The sequence below is a fragment of the Lampris incognitus genome, chromosome 9 (genome assembly GCF_029633865.1).
Source record: "Lampris incognitus isolate fLamInc1 chromosome 9, fLamInc1.hap2, whole genome shotgun sequence".
NCBI lineage: Eukaryota > Metazoa > Chordata > Actinopteri > Lampriformes > Lampridae > Lampris > Lampris incognitus.
This window is the reverse complement of record NC_079219.1, coordinates 24,748,119-24,768,596: the sequence shown is the minus strand read 5'-3', so window position 1 is coordinate 24,768,596 and position 20,478 is coordinate 24,748,119. Positions and strand designations below refer to the sequence as shown.

General features: G+C 40.1%; 1 protein-coding gene across 1 annotated transcript in view; it reads left to right on the top strand.

The window, feature by feature from the left end:
* The window catches only part of cep192 (centrosomal protein 192), a 90,935-nt gene extending 70,660 nt beyond the window's left edge, over nt 1-20,275 (top strand). Inside the window, exons 41-52 of the mRNA XM_056286954.1 lie at nt 8,295-8,385; nt 8,535-8,613; nt 9,447-9,570; nt 9,965-10,070; nt 10,209-10,434; nt 10,558-10,634; nt 10,956-11,051; nt 14,490-14,609; nt 15,750-15,859; nt 16,261-16,387; nt 17,114-17,172; nt 18,637-20,275. Coding sequence (XP_056142929.1) covers nt 8,295-8,385; nt 8,535-8,613; nt 9,447-9,570; nt 9,965-10,070; nt 10,209-10,434; nt 10,558-10,634; nt 10,956-11,051; nt 14,490-14,609; nt 15,750-15,859; nt 16,261-16,387; nt 17,114-17,172; nt 18,637-18,769 — 1,348 coding nt within the window. The 3' untranslated portion in view covers nt 18,770-20,275. The remainder of the gene's footprint in view (nt 1-8,294; nt 8,386-8,534; nt 8,614-9,446; nt 9,571-9,964; nt 10,071-10,208; nt 10,435-10,557; nt 10,635-10,955; nt 11,052-14,489; nt 14,610-15,749; nt 15,860-16,260; nt 16,388-17,113; nt 17,173-18,636) is intronic.
* Nucleotides 20,276-20,478: the final 203 nt, after the last annotated feature.

The window sequence follows — 20,478 nt, the reverse complement described above, 5'->3', positions numbered from 1 at the left end:
CTTTTTTGCATTTTCGACCACTGAAGTGAAGACCCGCTGGCCACGGCAAACCAGCCAGGTAGTTTCTGATAGTGTTGTAGTCAAGACCGCACCAACCAAGACCAAGACATTATCGAGACTAGAGAGTATCGAGACCGAGACAAGACCAAGACATTTGGAGGTCGAGACCAAGACAAGACCAAGACATTTGGAGGTCGAGACCGAGACAAGACCAAGACTGTATATATCAAAGAAAAATCACAACAAAACAGAACAAATGACCAGTATCTTTTTTTAATCAAGTTTGCGTTTACATAAATGCAACAGCAACATTTCTTTTCAGCAAGGTATTGTTTAATAATTTTCTTGAACATTTTGCATTTTGGTGCTTTGCCAGCTATTTTGACTCATTTTCAAGCAATTAAGTCTTTTTTTGTTTATATCTTGCAAGAAGATGTTAATCTGGATTTGTTGAATTATTGTGCCTAAGTGTAAACAGATAAATACATCATCTGAAATAAGATACACTTTCTTTTAGTTTTTGCACGAGTTATAAAAGACATGTAGATTTCTAAAGATGCAAAAAAGTGAGCACACTCACATAGAAAAAGAAAAAACAACTTAGGTGCATGGCTATGAAGAACTTTCACAACAACAGAGAAGGCCAGACAATGTCCTTTTATACGTATTAATTCTCCTGGGCAGCCATAACAACTTTGCTTCATAAAATTAAAGCATAAATTAACTAGGAATAATTTAACTGAAAATTGTGGCATGCCAAGCATGAACAAAATGCGTAAAACCCTTAAAAGTCTGAGCTTAACACTAAGAATACACTCACAAAGGGGTAGTTGTGAAAGACCTCAAAGGTCCCATTTCTGGGCCAGGGTTAGGGTGAGATGGGATGATCCTGCATGGCTCTAGGGATGAGGAGGTTAAACAAAAGCTTGGTTGCACTTCAGAAAAATTAGAGCCTGAAGCATTTTGTGACCTAAACGGGCTCGGTGGGGCCTCATGATGATGCCTCCTCTACTAAATACCCTCTCAACTGGTGCAGAGGATGCTGGAACTGACAACACCTTCAGTGCCGAGTTGTGGAAATCTGTCATGGTTTTTGTCCCAGAAGACAAGTGCATCATCGGTTTCAGTATCCTGTATGGCGTCAAAGTATTTACTTATCTGTGCCCTGATACTTGTATCTTGGCCTGTGCTGCGCTTTTTGTGAGCCTTGTAACGAGAAAGAAGGCGTGGGCATTTGACTGGAGGTGAATCACCAGGTGACTCTCCATTTCTGGCTCCGTAGTCCATTGCACTACCTTCACAGCCCATCAAGTTTTCAACCTCAGCGATCAAAGTGTCTGAAAAACAAGCAAATGGAAGAAAAAAAAAAACAGGTTAGATCAAAGGATATACAGTGTCTGCAGGTAATAAACTGCTTTCACAATATTTTTCTCTTGATGTAAAATGTATGTGTGTATACCTGTCAGTGTTTTCTTCAGCTCATCTCTAAACTTAATGAGTGGCGTTGCATTTAGCCCATTTGTAACATCCAGATCCACCCAGCTTAATCCAAACTGTGGATCAAGCATTGTAGCTAAAAATACACATGTCTTAAAGGTTCCTGTGCCCCACTGTCTTTAGTCATATTTATTTTGCCAAAGATTCCACTGAATCTTTTAATCAGAGACTGATGGAGGGCCTTCACTAATGGCCAACACTGTACTCGTGTCTCCCCCATCTTCACAAGGTGTGTATGCAGGTCCAGAACAGTCGGAACAACCATGCTAATGGTAACGGATTTCTCTCCCTCTGTCAGGTCTGTTGCCTCTGAGAATGGTGCGAGAACTGAAGTCAGCGCTTTAAGCTGGTTCCACTCACGAGTGCTGAATACCACTTTTTCATAGTCCTTGTTGCACATTTCAGTCAGAGCTTTATGGTCCAGAGCTGTGAGGGCCTGCACTTGTTTGAAAGTGCTGTTCCAGCGAGTGTTGTTTGCAGCAGGAATAGTCTTCGTAGAGTCAAATGCAGCCTCAAATTTGTCTTTGAACTGTGAGCTGCTGTGTAACAGAGTTGAGAAGTGTGATGTTTTGGCAATGCTGCGAGAGATGGCTTTAACTTCCTTCATGCCGTCATTCACAACTAACTGCAGGGAGTGAGCAAAACAAGAAAGACGCTCACCTGAGTAGCTCTGTGTCCTCCACAGAATTCATGTCCTCGCACAGGTGCTCATCATCTAGATTCTCCTCCTCACTCTCACTGTCATCTGACTGCTGTTGTGGCATCTGAACTTTAAAAGCACACTTCATATTGGCAGCATTGTCTGTGACAATATAACTTATCTTCTGACGGATACCATATTCGTCGGTGATCTCCTCAAAGACAGAAGAAATTCGCTCTCCACTACGTTTGCCTGTGAAACGTCTACAGTCCAGCAAGTAGGATTCAAGGGCATAGGATTAATTTGACTTGTTGCACACATGAGCAGTTACTCCGAGGAAGGAACGCAGTCTACGATCAGACGGGATATCAGTAGTTAAGGACACTGTTGAGCGTTTCTCCAACTTCTCAAGAACAGTCTCCTTAACTTTCTTTACCAAAACTGGTATGTGTTTCTCACAAATTGTTCTCCTAGAGATTGGTGTGTACTTGTTATCTACAATCTCAAGAAAGTGTTTAAAATGTTCATTTTCCACAAGGGAGAGTGGCAGGCAACACCCAATTATCAAATCTTTGACAATGGCATCGCTGATGGCTTGCTGCCTTGGGGAATGGAGACTGTAGATCTGCACTTTTTGGGCAAAGGATGCCATAGTTGGCTGTGTAGCATCTGCCTGTTGTCGAGCCTTGTACTCCAGGAACCTGAAATTGAGGAGGAATTAAAATGATTAAGTCCCACCAATACCGAGAGAGAATTCTCAGAAGATTCAAACGTTACATCTCTAACAGGCATGTGCTTAGTGCAAACAAGCAACAAATGATAGAAGCCAGAGAGACATCATGCATCATTATATAGTCAATATATATTCACTTTTTTAAAATGAATGAAATCAAATGTCACTTTAAATTACTGCTTTTAAACAAGCTTTTACATTTTTAGCATTACCCTTACTGAGTTTTTATTGTCTTAAAATGTGCTTTTTAATGTTTTTTACAATATTTTTTATCAAACAAATTTGATTAACCATACTCATTCAGTGTTATCGACTTTGAACTAGCTAGCACAGCATTAGCTTTCTGGTTCATTGTTGAGCCAAACAATCTAATTTCTGCAGCCGAAGCACCAACATGGAGGACGCTGTAGACTAGAAATATCTCCCGATGGTCGCATCTAAAGTTCAACCCATTTACTGCATTTACTGGTGTAGTGAACAATGTTTGCATTGCATAAGAACCTCCCAAGTAACGCCTGGGGGCTGGACTAATTTCTGGCGCCTGTGGGCTCGACTAACACTTGGCGCCTGGGGGCTCGACTAATACCTGGCGGGTTCATGGTTTGTTATTCTGTTATCTTGCTTTTGACAATGCTATGCAAGCTAACTTGGCTGTAATATACACTCGGTGCTCTGAAAGTTATAAAAAAAAAACGATCGTGGGAAGAAAAGAGCTTATTTTGGCTCAATGTCTTAGGATGGGGTGTTGAAATTTTCAGATTTAACTTTCCCAGTGTAGCTAATTTAACGGTTAATTTACCTGTCTTTATGCTTCCTCTCAATGTGCCGATAAAAGCTTGACGTTGTCCCGGCGGTTTCTGTGAGTTGTGCACCGCAGAATTTGCACACTGCAGAGTTTTTATCGCTTGCATGTCCTTTTACAGATAAAGTCCTTATGGTTCTGGAAACCAAACTTAATGATGGTTGACGAGACCGAGACCCTTAAAAAGTGGTCTCGAGACCAAGACCGATCTCGAGTGCTACAACACTAGTTTCTGAGCAAGCTTTTTTTTTACCGCACCTTTTCTAGGGGCTTCCCCTTATGGGGCGGGCAGTGTTTTCCCTGAAAAGGGCTGCCTGGACACTCGCACAGCTACCTCGACCCTGTTGTTGCCCAGGATTCAACAGAGTTGCGACCATCACATGTGAGTCAGTAGCTTCCAGCTCCTGAAGCCTGTTAACATCACGTTTATTCTGTCGTCATAGGACTTTGTAAACGCTGTCCTCGCAAGTGCTTTCCTATCGAGCTCTGTTCACATCATGCCTTGCACAGTAGTTAAGACAGTCGGTGTCGTGCCCCCGCTGAACAGTCTCTCTGGACCTCAGAACCCATTCCTAAGCAGTACACTGTAGTGCAACTGGCTCGGTAGATAAAGAGGTTGCACCGCAGTGACAGCTTACTTGTCAATTGATGCCATCCATTGACCAACAGAGCGGTTCCTCTGCATGTGTCATCTGATGTTTGTGCCATTGGTCCGGTAGGGCTCATGATCCTATTGGGCTGTTCTGCCAGCGCCTTCTTGGATTTGAATTCTGAGTTACCTTCCCCTAGCCTTTGCCTAAAGAGGCAAATCTACAAGGCAGTAGAAACAGATGCATATAGTACCATCTACGATCATAATGGTAGTCGCAAAGGCCAACCTGACTGGACAACATTAGCTCTTGCAATACCAATCAAGGCACAGTCATCGCCATACAGTTGTGAGTGTAAGGCCCGGGCCACAACGCCTACCCGAGCAGTGCATGTGTGCTGCAGAACCTCTTTCTTTTCATTTCGGTGCCCATGTTAACAGGTTAGAGCAGCCACACAGCCCGAGCGGTGCATCATCTAGTTTCGGCGTTGAGCCTGTTTTCTCTGTGTGAGGCACACGCTTCTCAGCAAAAATAGACAGTGAAAATGATCTGTTGATAGTCATATTTACATCATACAGTTCAACAGTACATAACTAACACCTTTCACTATAGTTTCAATGTCTGTATCTTTAGAACATGTCACAGACATGACAAAAAATATAATTTTTTTAACCATTTTAGCAGTAGCGGACCATGCATTTCAGACCTAAGCCTTCGGTGAGACGTCACCTCCTCATAATTACCCAAAGACAGCCGTCATATCACCATGCTACAATGTTTTAGTCGCAAAAGTGGTAATCATCACAATCGTCACCATCATCAAGTTATTTGACAATTTTCACTTTTACAACAGCGACATCGTGTGGCGACATGGTGTAACGTACAGCCTTACTGGAAGTAATCCCGCTGGGCATATTATGCTATCAAGAAACTCAACAAACACGTCCCACCCAGGCTGTTGGGCATAAAAACAATCAAACATTAAATAAATCGAGTAACTATAAAAAAATACATTTGACTCACCAGTGTTGCCTATTTGAAGACAAAATACATTCTCCTTTCTTTCTGGATGAAACGGTCCATCACACGGTCATAAAGCACTGCTTTGGCTTTTAAATCCATCAGAATGTCCTTTTCAATGGCAATGGAGGCCAATGCTGTGAGTCGTGTCTGTCCTGTTGTATTCCTGGAATACGTTTTTATTCTTTTAAGTGCTGAAAATGTCCTTTCAACAGATGCCACGGAAACCGGGTCTGTCACAGCTAAACAAGTGAAATGCCGTACATATGTCTTCCCCAGTTGGGTCAGAGCCGCTAACTGTGGGGTTGGTCTGCCTAGCTCCACAATCCTTTTTTTTCCCCCTAATGATCGTCTTGAAAATGGTATTCTCATTCATGGGTACCTAGCTTAGCGAACTAAATCAAAAACACAAACGCTAGCTAACATTAGTAACGAACTACCGCGATGTGCTACAGAATGCAACCACAAAGGTTTCAACCACAGACCTAGGAGCTGCTGCTGATTGGCTGAACAATCGCTTACGTAGGCTGTATGCAGTGAAAGCCCTATGATGCTGGGCAAGTATAAAAGAATACACCCATCTGCTATACATCAAAATCTGATTGGTTGAGTAATCTATCAATCCAGTATTAACACCTAACTTATTTAGATAGTGGAGACCTTCACTCGAGGCGCCGAAGGCGCTGGCAGGAGGAGTCTTCTCACACAGTTACAACAAAGGGAAAAGGGTGATTGGATGATTTTTTTTTTTTGGCTGAGAGACTGCAAGCAGAGCCTCCCGAATTCATGTGTAGTTGAAATCGAAATGTAATGCGATATTAACAGATTGATTAGAAGATTGTATTATATTTATGAAAGTGTTTTCCTTTTTCTGTGGAGTCTTAGGCTTTCACTGAAGGCCTAGAAGGCCCCGACGGTTCGCCACTACATTTTAGTAATTGCATGCTAGGAGAAAGTGAACCTTTATTATTTATAATGAAATGAAACATTCGATTGATGGCCATTATCAAAGGAAAATTCAGCATAGAAAGATAGGGCTGGCAGTAGCAGCACTACAGCAGCAATGCTATCTGTGTGGACACCACACCCATGTGATCTGTACCCATGTGAAAGGTAAGCGGTGTGGACCAGGCCTAATGTGGATCATTTGACAGCCTCGCAGATTAGCTCTGTTATTCCCACTTTTTTTTTTTTTTAAGGCTGCAAGCAACAGCATGGTTCAGTGGACCAAAATGCGTTAGCTATATCTTTGCTGAAGGCAGGCAGACAAGCAGATGTTTCAGCCAAAGGCTATCATCGGTAATCAAATGTTCGCTTGTCCATCTCCCAGATACATTGCCGATTGCTGAAAGAAAGGGTGGCAGTGGCGGATCGGAAAATTTTGGCGTACTGCCCATAAGGATGAGTACCGAAACCTGGTATTTAATGGGCACCAGTGCTAAATTATTTAAGACCGTAGTAGTGATACACTCTAACATTAACGCTTATGCTATCGGTATTGGTGAAGATAAATTTCCTATTTATTTAGACTACAAAATCGTTATCTTGCACCTTTTATCTCACAAACTCTGTTTCTAATTTACAGTAAGATTAAGACAATTTGTCTATGGTGCATTTTTGCTATTCCCAATCCAGAAGAGAGATCTCTCTCTCTCTGAGCCTGTCGTATGTCTGAGTGGAGGGGTGGGGCCAGCTCTCTGCCTCTCTCCCTCAGACATGCACGCACACAAGAGCCTGCTCTTGGTAACAATGGCAAAACTAAACTTTCAAAAGTCTGGTTATACTTCACTAGAGTCGATGCTGACAATGCTCGTTGCCACAAGTGCAACAAGGTTTTTGCATGTAAAGGCAGCAATCTTTGAAACATCTAGTGAAAGTACTTCAAATACAGGCGGCGTAATGCAGTTTTCGACTGCCTAGCTCGTAGTTCATCTCTCGTTGCCCCATCCACCTCCGGTATGTTATGTATGCTAGCAGCCTAGAGCCCACACAGAGTTAACTAAATTACACAAACATGGATTAATAATTAAGAATAACGCTCTGTCCAGGCATTAGAAAATAAAATGTTAATTCTGTTCTTGATTTTTTTTCCTCTTAAAACGGTAACAAAAAGAACAGATAGGAGCACCGGATCGATAAGCAGTATCAGTAAGAGCAGTAGTACCGTTAAAATCTTAATGATACCCATCCCTAATCGCTCAACCCAGGTTTAGTCATGCCTTAAGATATGTTAATATAAATTTATTCTTTCAAAAACTAACATTTAGCATCTTGATACATTGCAAGCAATCTTGCATTTAGCATCTTGATTTGCAACTTGCAACTTGACATTTAGTATCTTGATACATTGCAAGCAATCTTGATACATTGGGAAGTAGTATAAACCTGCCTTTTCATATTAAAGAAATGTTTGAAAGAGTCATGCTGAAAACTGCAACAGAATGTGTGTCCAGATGTGGATACTTGTTTTCCTATGTACATGAAATTCTGCTAATTTTTGAAACATTTTTGTTAAGGAATGTAACAAATAACGACAAATGACTACATAACTTTTTGAAACTAGTTTGTTCAAAGCTCTTATTTTTTCTGCACTTAAGTAGAATCTATAATGTGGAAAATGGGTGACATCTATGCAATTTTTTTTCTCCGTTTTGTTTTTGTTTTGATGTGTGGGTTAGATTTCAGATGGGGAGAAGGGAGAGATCATGATGATGGTGAAAGAGTGTGAGGGACAAAATCCAAGTTAAAGTTCCAAACAATACAGATCCTTTTTTTTTTTTTTACTTTTTAACTATTTTTCCATCCTACCTCCTTCTAACTATTATGAATAAGTTTAGAAAGTATGTTTCCACTGAAATGCAACTATTTACAAAGCACTAATTAGGAAAAATATTACTGTTGGTGTGCAGTTTTGGGGGTATCTTGATTTATATCAAATAGTATAAAGTTTTTTTTTTCCTAAATGTTTTCCAGCACTGTTTATAGTGTGTAATGCTGCTGTTTATTTCCTAGTGGTTTTCTAAACGGTAATGTGTCCCTGGATGTGCTGCCTGTGAGAGGACCCCAGGGGTTGGCTCTAAGAGTGGCAGAACCATCCCATAAGGTAGCAGTTTTAATGGACCTTCTTTAATGGTCTATATGCTCTCAATACATTGTTGATTGTTTGTGTTTTTTATGGAAGAGACTGGAAATTGTTTTCGTCTGTGAATTAAATGGACTATGAAGTTTTGAATGTTGAGTCTCTCCCCTAAGGCTGCAGAGTCATCAGAGAGGCAGCAGGACTGCTGGTCCATTCATCCGGAACATCTTGTCCTCACTGTTCCCACCATCAGTGAGTAGTAACTTGGGTTTTAACGTGCATCGAAATAAGTTTTAAATCCTGCTCATGCATTTTAATGCTGGGGTAGGCAGGGGTTTTTTTTGTTTTTTTTTTTGTCATTGGGCAAAAATTCACAATAACTTTTCAGCAAATTGTAATTCAAGTGGTTTGAGAGAAAACTAGACTTCTTCACCTCTTCTTGGTGCTGTATTCAGGTTTTAGAAAATGTGGTCCATGACAGGAGACTTAAGCCAATCATGGGTCATTTCAGGAAGGGGATTCCTAGAGGCTGATCTACAAATGCAGATGCACATATATGCGATCAAGTCGCGTCCATCCTGCTCTGCCAGTCGCTTGTGGACTATTTCTCCCTTCTCTATCAGCCCCCCACATGAATGTTTTATTTTCAAAACATCAACAAGACCAACTTGAAATAGCTGCTTTACATGAACAATATTAGTGTAACTAAGAGCTTCGCTGAAAAAAAATAATTTTTACATGGATAGATTGTCAACTATGATACAAGTTTCACAAGTCTTGCTTTGACATTTCCTGGTTGTACGTTTCAATTATATGCCTGTGCACATCTGGTATGAGGGGCTTATGGGAGTGATACGAAGTAGCAGAGAGAAAGGCGGAAAGTTTTGTATTGGAATGTTCATGTTATCTACTGCAGCTTTAAAGGGGTTTGATTTTGAACCCTGCTACCATGCACATAGTATAAGGTTGCTAAAATGACAATAATCCTCAGAGAACTTGCATGCAGTTTTTTTTTTTTTTTTTTTTTGCTTTGCCAAAGAAGTCTTTATTTCAGATCACCACAACCTATATTGATATTGTTCTAGATGGTGCAGCCACTACCAGGCAGGTTCAGATCCGGAACAACACATCTAGACAGCTGAGTTTTGAGTTGTCCTGGCCTGCTCACTGCCTCACCATCACCCCTCAGCATGGAGTCATAGAGCCGCAGTAAGAATTCACTATCCCTCATACATACCACAAATTGAAGATGTAGTGGCCCCAAGTTTGACAAAGGATCTTAATTGGATATCATCTCTGCTACCTTTCCTTGCTGTCTGTGTAATGTAAAGTTAATGGCATGAAAATAACCATCAAAAAGTAATACTCATTGTCTCTCTAATACCAAAAGTATGCTACAAGAAGTCTTAAACATGTTATTTGTGTTATGTAGCTTGTTCCTCTAATCAGCCAATAGATGGAAGGTTTTGGGCCAAAATGGATTCGCTGGAATAATACTTAATTACACAAAGGGAAAATTTTAGGGAGGCTTTCAGACCCAGTAGCATTACCTGCCTTCCTTTGAAGCAACTATTTCTCCACTATCTGTTTTTTGTTAACCTAGGTGCCACCTGCAGGTTCTGATCAGTCCTAACCCCTCGCTAGCAACCAAGTCTGCGCTGCTGCCGTGGAGTGGACAGATTTATGTCCAGTGTGATGGACATCAGAAGGTATAGGACATTAGAATTGCAGACATAAAGAATGTTGAATCCTTGATGAATGTTAACTACCTCACGTGGGTGCTCTTTTTCTAAGTCACTCTGGAGGATGTCATCAGCTAAATGCCGGAAATTTAAATATTGTTTCAGTCCATCAAGGTTCAGATTCGTCGGGATTTGGCTCTGGATGTTTCAGCAGCCCCTGCAGATAGGACCCTATCAGCCTTGACTCCACAGGCTGCCACCCCTCTCCCGCCCTTGGTTAGGTCCTGCAGCCAGACCGGTCAGCCCCCTCTGACCCCACACCCCAAGGCCCTGGTGGAGATCAGCCACAAGACGATTGTCTTCCCTGCTACTCCCTCAAGAGAAATCTCAGGTAGTGCAGTAGATTCCACACAGTTTGAATCATAATCCAACCAAAGTCGTAATTTAGATGGACCAACTCTGGATCCCCTACAAGAATACATTTACTAACCGTGGTTGTGCTACTTTGCTTCAGAGGCCTACCTGGAGGTGGAAAATGGAGAAGAGGAAGTCAGGTGGTACTTATCATCCTTCGCCCCTCCATATGTCAAGGTGCTCCCTCTATATGTCATGTCTATCCTTTTCTTTCCTGCTACTCATCTGTTTATTGATCACTTTCTCTTAGTTTAATACTCCAATATCCATTTTCTTTTGAATCTAATTTTGTAGAAGACCTTTATTTTTTTTTTCTTCCAGTTTCTTTTTTGCTTCTTTTTTCAACTTTCTAAATACTCTATTATTGATGTTTATTTTCTTCCCTTTTGGCAGTGCAGTTGTCATTTTCCTGTTGTTTGACTTGTGTATGTGATGGTATATGTTGTTGTTCTGTGGAGGCACAGGTGAAGCTGTTCTCCATACTCTCTCTTTCATCAGGGAGTTGACAACAGCGGAGATGTTTACCGAGCCACCTACACTGCCTTCAGATGCTCCAGAGTCTCTGGCACACTGGGAGCCCAGGAAAAGATACAGGTATAAGGGCACATCAGAATGGATGTAAAGTTCAGCTTAATGGAACTTTTTTTGTCACTCCACCTTACTCATGTGCACAGTATGTCTTGTTGTTTTTCCAGGGGTAGCAACTGTATGGAAAGCAAAGAAATTTGTGCAGTCAATTCCTCTTAAGTCAGTTTTGTCTGGGCAGGGAAGAAATGGTCAACCTAATGGCCTCAAATTAATGGGTTGATGAAAGGTCGGGTTGGTTGGTACTCATGAGGATGGACCTCAAGTTAACATGGGTTGTTCAGTACTCGAGTAACAGCAGCTGCACATTTATAATTAATAAAATAAATTACAATTTTTTTTTTTACTAAAAATAAAAAAAAACTTTTTTTTTTAATAAAGAAATGTGGGTGTGTGATATCACGTATCAGTGGCCATTTGTCATTGCTGAGCCTATTTTTCATGTAGGCTACTTGTTCTGTTAATGTGAGTTTTCTGTTTTCCCGTGTGGACCTGTTAGAAAGTTTTCGGATGATTACAAGTGGAAAATCCTTAGAGTAGCCTAATACAACCCTTTATAGCTCATAACCCACTCAGAGCTTCTAGTCTTTATAGGTGAGAGTGTGTATGTGACACAACACATACACACTCATATGGCTTGTGGGAGATGCACGACTGCATCTCCACACCTCTCAAGTGTATAACCATCGCTTGTTTTTCCCTTCTGTCATTAGCTCTTTAGATTGCAACTAGTGATGGGAGGAATTCTCCATAACAAACACAGCCTTATCTAGACATAACATTTTTTATTTCTGTTCACTAACCCACCTGCCCAAACGTCACCATTGAGATTTGCTCTTAAGCATGCGTTCCATTGTTAGAGAAGTGTAACACTTTTCAAGGCCAAACAAATCAAACTTATTCATAAATTAATTGTCAAACCCCAATTCCAATGAAGTTGGGACATTGTGTAAAACGTAAATAAAAACAGAACACAATGATTTGCAAATCCTTTTCAACCTATATTCAATTGAATACACTACAAAGACAAGATATTTAATGTTCAAACTGATAAGCTTTATTGTTTTATTTTGCAAATATTCACTCATTTTGAATTGGATGCCTGCAACACATTCCAAAAAACCTGGGACGGGCATGTTTACCACTGTGTTACATCACCTTTCTTTTTAACAACACTCAATAAGCATTTGGGAACTGAGGACACTAAATGTTGAAGCTTTGTAGGTTTAATTCTTTCCCATTCTTGCTTGATGTACGACTTGAGTTGCTCAACAATCTGGGGTCTCCGTTGTTGTATTTTGCGCTTCATAATGCGCCACACATTTTCAATGGGAGACAGGTCTGGACTGCAGGCAGGCCAGTCTAGTACCCACACTCTTTTACTATGAAGCCACGCTGTTGTAACACGTGCAGAATGTGGCTTGGCGTTGTCTTGCTGAAATAAGCAGGGACGTCCCTGAAAAAGACGTCGCTTGGATGGCAGCATACGTTGCTCCAAAACCTGTACGTACCTTTCAGCATTAATGGATCCTTCACAGATGTGCAGGCTACCCATGCCATGGGCACTAACACACCCCCATACCATCACAGATGCTGGCTTTTGGACTTTGCGCTGATAACAATCTGGATGGTCCTTTTCCTCTTTAGCCCGGAGGACACGACGTCCATGATTTCCAAAAACAATTTGAAATGTGGACTCGTCAGACCACAGCACACTTTGCGTCAGTCCATCTCAGATGAGCTCGGGCCCAGAGAAGCCGGCGGTGTTTCTGGGTGTTGTTGATATATGGCTTTCGCTTTGCATGGTAGAGTTTTAACTTGCACGAACTGTGTTAACTGACAATGGTTTTCCGAAGTGTACCTGAGCCCACATGGTAATATCCTTTACAGAATGATGTCGGTTTTTAATGTAGTGCCGCCTGAGGGATCGAAGGTCACAGGCATTCAGTGTTGGTTTTCGGCCTTGTCGCTTTCGTGCAGAGATTTCTCTGGATTCTCTGAATCTTTTGATGATATTATGGACTGTAGATGATGAAATCCCTAAATTCCTTGCAATTGTACATTGAGAAACATTGTTCTTAAACTGTTGGACGATTTGCTCACGCAGTTGTTCACAAAGTGGTGAACCTCACCCCATCCTTGTTTGTGAACAACTGAGCCTTTCAGGGATGCTCCTTTTATACCCAATCATCACACTCACCTGTTTCCAATTAACCTGGTCACCTATGGAATGTTCCAAACAGGTGTTTTTTGAGCATTCCTCAACTTTACCAGTCTTTTTTTGCCCCTGTCCCAGCTTCTTTGGAACGCGTTGCAGGCATCAAATTCAAAATGAGTGAATATTTGAAAAAAACAATAAAGTTTATCAGTTTGAACATTAAATATCTTGTCTTTGTAGTGTATTCAATTGAATATAGGTTGAAAAGGATTTGCAAATCATTGTATTCTGTTTTTATTCATGTTTTACACAACGTCCCAACTTCATTGGAATTGGGGTTTGTATATAAACATACATTCAGTAACATTGTTGGAATAATTTTTTGACAGCGGGTGGGTTTTCTCATTCACACGTTCAGCTTCTATCTGTAAGATATTCAGATAGCGTTTGTTCACAGGACATGAGTGCCCTTTGTCTCGTTCCCTGCTTGTATTTGATGCCTTTTATATCAACTAAAGCGTCTGTAACTCTTAACCTCATTTTCATTAGTTCCTATATTATTTCGGCACTCTTGATTTTCCATTTCACTGTACCACATAGCTGACTATTGATTTCATCCTCTGTGCAGACTGAACATTTTTAAATATGCTCTTTATCGGTTTACAAATCTGTTGTTTCAGAGACAAATGCCTGCCATGAACAAGTCGCAGATACATTCCTTATGATTGATTATGAACTTTGATTCAACCTGCGCATCACAAAATCGAATTAAACAGTATTGAAACAGGCCCACAGCTTTGGACCAAGAGGAGTGATCTAGTCAGGAGGGTTTTTGACTTATCCGAGGTCAGATTGGTATAAAAATATTAGAAGTTTTGTCAGGAGCTTAAGAAAGTTGGAGTTGTCGGGGTATTCTAGTTATCTGACTTTAAGTGGGTTCAACTAATTGTATGGCTAAGATATTCTGAGTTGCATAGGTCCATGATTTAAAAACCTGTTTACAGCATGGTGCCCCCCCCCCAACTAGCTTTGATGGCAGTGGTTTCATGCATAACTTTTTTTCCATTCCAGTTTTTTTTTCTTTTGATCTTTGGGATGTTATCTATGAAGTTTCACATCTATATAATAAAGCTGTAAAAGTTTTCTGTGATAATATTTATAAACTAATTGCTGGTGTTTTGAGCTACACTGGATTCCACAAAGTTTATTTATCCAGATTCAAACTCGTTAAGAACATGTGAAAGTTTAACAACATAAATTCTAAATTTTTGGTGTTTTTGTATTTGAAGGTGCCTATTACCTTCTTGCCAAGAGACCGTGGCGACTATGCCCAGTTCTGGGACTTGGAATGCCACCCGATATCTGAGCCCCAGCTGAAGACCAGTATCCGCTTCCAGCTCTGTGGCATGGTGAGGGGATTCAGTTAACCAGTTTGGTAGGATTTTGACTTTTCAAGTCGGAAATCCAAAAGAAAAAAATAAGAGTTAGGAAAAAAGAGCTGCTGTTTAATGTAAAGCTGTGTCGTACCTGTATACCTGTGATTAATCTTACTTCCACAACCATAGTCAAAGAAACACTCATCAGTTTCTTTCTGTGTGTGGACAGTTCACCAACATGCTTCCTGTTTTTGTTTTTGTTTTGTTTTGTTTTTTTGTCTTTGGTCGATGCTAGGTGATGCAAGGTAAATGAATCTCCTCCTTTTCAGGTTTTACTGTATATATTTTAGAAGATATCCCAATCAAAATACTTGCAAACTCAAAAAGAAATCCCATAATTATTTCACATGAGGCTAAATAGATTGCTGTGGTTAATCTTTACAACATGGCTGTTTCCTTTTACAGAATATAATTTGATTACATATCATAGTTGTTGGAAAAAAATCATGTGTATGGTAGTGCTTTGAATATCACATTGGTACCTTAATAGCTGGTTTAAGACAGGAGTTAAGCAGGCTGTCAGGTGCTAAAAGGCTACCATGCTGAGGCTTCATGTGTGTGTTGCTTAAGTGGGAGCTGTTGTGACACATCCAGTTAAATTAAGAGCATACATAGTGTGTGGAGTGTCAAATGGATTGCCTCACAAAAAGAGGTCATGTTTTTAAGGTAGCAGTAGTTCTGTTGTTGGTGATGCTGTATCGATTGCTCATATTGCTTTTCCAGAGGTGCAGTGTTTGTATGTAATGTAAGATGGTAATCTACACCCCCAGTTTATGAAGTTCTCCCATCTGACCAAAATCCATCTGACATTTTGCTGTGGAACATTGTTATGTAATTGGATATGTCATCATAACAGGTTATTGTTTTGACTTTTTTCCCCATCTTTTTGCTATTACCACACAAAATTAAATCTCCTGTAGATGTTATGTACTTCATGGATATTGATGCTTGTCAGCATGACTGTTATACTTATTATTGATTTGCACACTTTGTGGGCTTTTTTTTAAAGTGGTATTAACTCAGAAATTGATTGTTTCAATGAAGCTGGAAGCTGTATTAGCCCAATAGGTAAATGAGACAGACCTTAAAATTTCTGTGTATCTGCGTCTGAAGGGTGTTAAGTCAGGGCCGGTTGAAGGACCACAAGAAGGAGATTGCTCTCTGGTGAAAACTGACGCTACAGTCAAAACAAGAAAGAAAACAGATGAAGCTGCCAAGACAGGGTAAGAGATATGAAACCGGACTTGTCTCAATTGTAAAGCTTAGCAGTTATATAGGCTGTAGGAAGTCTTTTCCAAGGGGCATCTATGGAAAGACAGATTTCAGGACTTATGAAAACATGTCTTTTGGTGTAGACGAACTGGATAACAAATGATTACACAGCTTAGTATGGAATAATGAAGTTACAAACGACTGAATGAAGGGGAGTTACTAATTCTTCAGTATAATTATAACTGTACCTTCAAGTTTTCCTTTTTCATGAAAACCTGAAAGAATGCAAGTTTTTTAACCAATGTACTGTGTTGTTTTACTTTTGAGAAGGTAAACTTTTCGAGTAGATTTTTTTTTTTCCCTTTCAAATGAAATTTCCTCTGTGTTGACTGGGAACCTCCTTAATTCACAGCCCGGAGCAAGGTATACGCCGGGGTGTGTATTCTCCCCAGGACCTGTACACTTTCCCAGCTACACGGGTGGGTGAGTCCAGTACGCTGAAGGTCAACATTCGCAACAATTCCTCCGACAAACATGAGGTGAGACATGCCCTTGTTGATGAAACGGTAGACGGCCAGAACACTCTGTTGTCTTATCGTCACCTTCTTAAAATAATGGCCTAAGTCATATTTTCAAGTTTTGAAAATATGTGAAAAATAATGCCGTCTGTCAATTATTAATTGACAGACAGCGTTATTTGTATGTCAATAGTCATATATTGTCATAACTTTTTGTGTGAAATGATTAGAAATATCATATATTCTATATTTGTTTGTTTATTCTGTTTTTTGAAAAACTGAAAATATGACTGAAGCCATTATTTTAAGAAGGTGATGTTATTTCAGCACAAAATTACATGCAGTGGTCCTTAGTGAAAATCCATGCCAGCACTTTTCATCCTACAAATAATCATTTGTTTGAGTAGAGAGCTCAATGCAAGATAGGAGCTAAAATCGAAACCTTTCCTTCTTAACTACCAATCAAAGCTACACTTGAATGGTCCAACGTTTCTTGCTTGGTAATTAAGCTTAAGTATTTAAAACAAAACCTTAGACAGGCTTAAAAGCCCAAAAGACTTTTGCAATTTACCTATTCACAGAAACGATTACCTTTATCATTTTTATCTCCAGTCCACACTACTGATAATTTTTGTATGACCGACTTCTTTGTTTTCCTTGGTGGATGATGAATGTCATAATAACCCCTAATAATTTCTATAATGCTTTGCATGGATTTGATGTTTGGCTTCTCTAATTGACTTGCAGCTGAAATTTGTAAACCCTAGGGAGCCCTTCCACATCAAGCATTCTGAATATTCCTTAAGGTGAGTCATCTAGTATCCCTTACACAATTATGTTACATTGTTTATTTGGCTTTCCACTGGCTGGGATGGGATTTTTTTTTACCAAGTATATGTTTTGATGCTAGTGATAGAGATGCTAGTGTTAGAGATAGGTTCAACATGATAAAACCACCTGTTTTAGGATCAGCAACTAGGCAGTCATGGTAGATCAGAGATGATGAATAAGTACTTTGAAATGTAAAACACAGTTTACTCTATCACGGAAACTGCATTACATTATTCTCCTATTGTGAAAGCCCACTATGAGAGGTCCCGTGAGATGTTGAGACCTGAGGATCATGTACATACATACACACCCATGGCCTGGGCTATATTGGTGCTCTGCCTAGCCAAGGCCTTGGGAGAGGGGCTGCTTGGCAGCCACAGGTACCTGCTGTGCTGTGCTATGTTTTAGTGAGATGGGGCTGTGTTCAGAGGCGGCACATTGGTGGAAAAAATTGATTCAAATAGAAAATTCATTGTAAGGAGATGGAACATTTGTGTGCAAATTAACCATGCCTACCTAAGAGGGGCTTGGCTTTGACGTTTTACAAGTCAGTCTAATGTGTTAGATTAATGAACCTAACTAAAACTAACTGTGATAGCATTTCTTTCTGCAATGCCCCAATGTGTTGCAACCGCCTGAACCCGATCCAGAGCTGGGTGTGTCATGAGCAGTGCTGTCTGAAGTAGTGACAGACATGTTGTGATGCTGGCATGTTGTGACTCCTACCATGTGTTATCATTTTTTCCATATCAGTACAGAGCATAATTTGGCCATGCTGTTCCATCAATAATGTAATTACAGTGGTAACAATTACAGTTCCTTTTTATTTGCGTATGTTATTTTAAAATGGTTAGTTTTTCCATTGTCTAGTTTGAGAAATGCTACATTACATTTTTTTTCTTTTCACATCATAGTGTCCCATGAAGTGTTATGAAAAAGTTATATTTGTGCAAAGACATGCACAAGTATGAGCATGCACATACATACACTTATGCATAGGGCTGGGTGATATGGACAAAATCAAATATAACTATTTTTGACCTAATACCTCTATCGATATTTTGACAATATTGTAGAGATGACTATTTGTGCTCTCTCAAAATGTTTACACAATGGCATTTTTGATAAACATTCATTATTAATGTGGCTATGACATCCCAACAGGTAGAGACAAATAATATAACAGCTAGAACAGTCTAGTAAGTTCAGAAAATTGCATCTCTTTACTGTAATGCAGCCTTGAAAACCAGGAAAAGATGACACTTGTCATATCCCCATATTATGATATCCAAAATCCCATATGATATCTAGTCTTATATCACAGTATCGATATGATATCAATATATTGCCCAGCCCTACTTATGTGTGCATTTAAATCTCAGGATTTCAAATGAATATCAGATTCACTGTTGCTGTTTATCTATTACCACTCCCCACAGATCACAGCATTATCTCAAGCTTCCCGTACAGTTCAAGCCAAGCGTGCCAGGCAGACACACTGGATTGCTGCTGATCCAGTCAGAAACAAGTGGCAGTCTGGTTATTCAGCTAACTGGTGAGGCCCTGCCTTGAAGTCACCATCTACCATCCCACTCCATTTTTCCTACTTCTGGCTGGCTTTGGATCTTTGGATTGTTGCCCTCTCCTGTACTATTCATCACAGAATAGACAGAGTGACAGAGGAAGAGGAAAAAAGGAAAACACTGCTAAGTCACATGAAGAAAAGATTCCTGGACTCCAGCCTTCCTACTCATCCTATTCACAGACATTCACACAATGTAGACCAGAGCTGATTAGCTGGGGCTGACTGAGACTCTGTGTACTGCCAGTGCCTGACCTAGCCCTGTCTGCCTTCCTCAATCCACATTGGCTAAAGCACAGGTGTCCTCAACTGGCCCATGAACAATGATTGTGCCTGTTTGTGCCTCAAGCTGAATGATTTGGTCTGACTGGCTCACAATTAGTCTGCACTGCTCTGGCATTTCAAAGAGCTAATGATTTTTGTCACTTGACTCTGGATCTGGCATTTGCCTTAGCCCTGAGTCATGTCACAAGGCAGCATTGTTGTTGCTATGGTCCCTGTTAGGCAGCAGCAATAACAGCACCAGTTGTGATACATTGGGGATTACTTTGATTTAGTCTCACAGGAATGCTTTTGTCTTCTATTTGATATCACAACTGCAGGGACTTGGGTCATTTGGAAAAGACTCATTGTTGCGTCTTTCCCTTGTTATATGAATTTTTTAAGCAAATCTGGGTCCTTCCAATAAATGGTTAATTTGCTGCACTAATGATTTTTACACACATACAAGAGGTGTAAGGAATTGGGTGACAAGCAATATTTTTTTCCCATGTGTTGATATTTTTTCAGCATCAAACCTTGTACTTTTTAATTGCTCCATCTTTGCGTGCAGTTTCTTGTTGCTTTTCTTTGCTGTCGTGCCAGTATCTACCTGCATGAACAGTAGTCAGTGTCATTCATTGACTTCTTGTCAGCCTCCCAAAACCTCTAACAACTGGTCCAGATGCACCTTATTGAGTCGTGATCAGAACGTCTCCTAGCAACATTAGGATGGCTAATGATTGTTATCACATGTTAAAACAGTTCGCCTCACCGAGGTATTTTTTCGGCAGCTCACCAGGCCATTTCGGTTTGGTTACCATGGCAAAATGGTGCTGATGGATGATCACTGTTCGTGTCAGAGAGAACTGGATCACCATTACCTCCTCTGGCTCTGGGAAAAAATGGCCAAATTTGCTTGGGGAAATTCGATTCACATCCATAATTTGTTTGGGAGCAGGAACTGGTGTAGCAAAAACCAAATATTTTCAAGGATGTGTTATTGCACTGCTGTGTCAAAACACATTTTGTGGACACTTTCATCACGACTTGTATGTTACTTTTCTGTTTGTAAAACACATTCAGTTTGAAGGCAGTGGTTTGTCTTGATGTCTTGAACGTAATGTCCTTTTAACAACAGTTCGTTTCATGACTTATCTCTCGTCTTGGGATTTGCACATGCTGTAAATGTCATTGTGATATATCACCATGTATATTTTAAATACAATAAATTTATAACAATAAGTAAAGCTTTGTGATTGTTTTATTTCCTGACCAACTTCTTATATCCAATGCCTTTTTATAATCGCATTGGATTGAACAGTGCTGTAACGCGACCAGTTAATGCCAGTAGGTGATGTTGAACTGAAATAAAAAGTTTGTAGGGTGGTTAACTTTAATTTAGAAAATGTACTTACCTGGAGCAATGCATTTAAGTGAT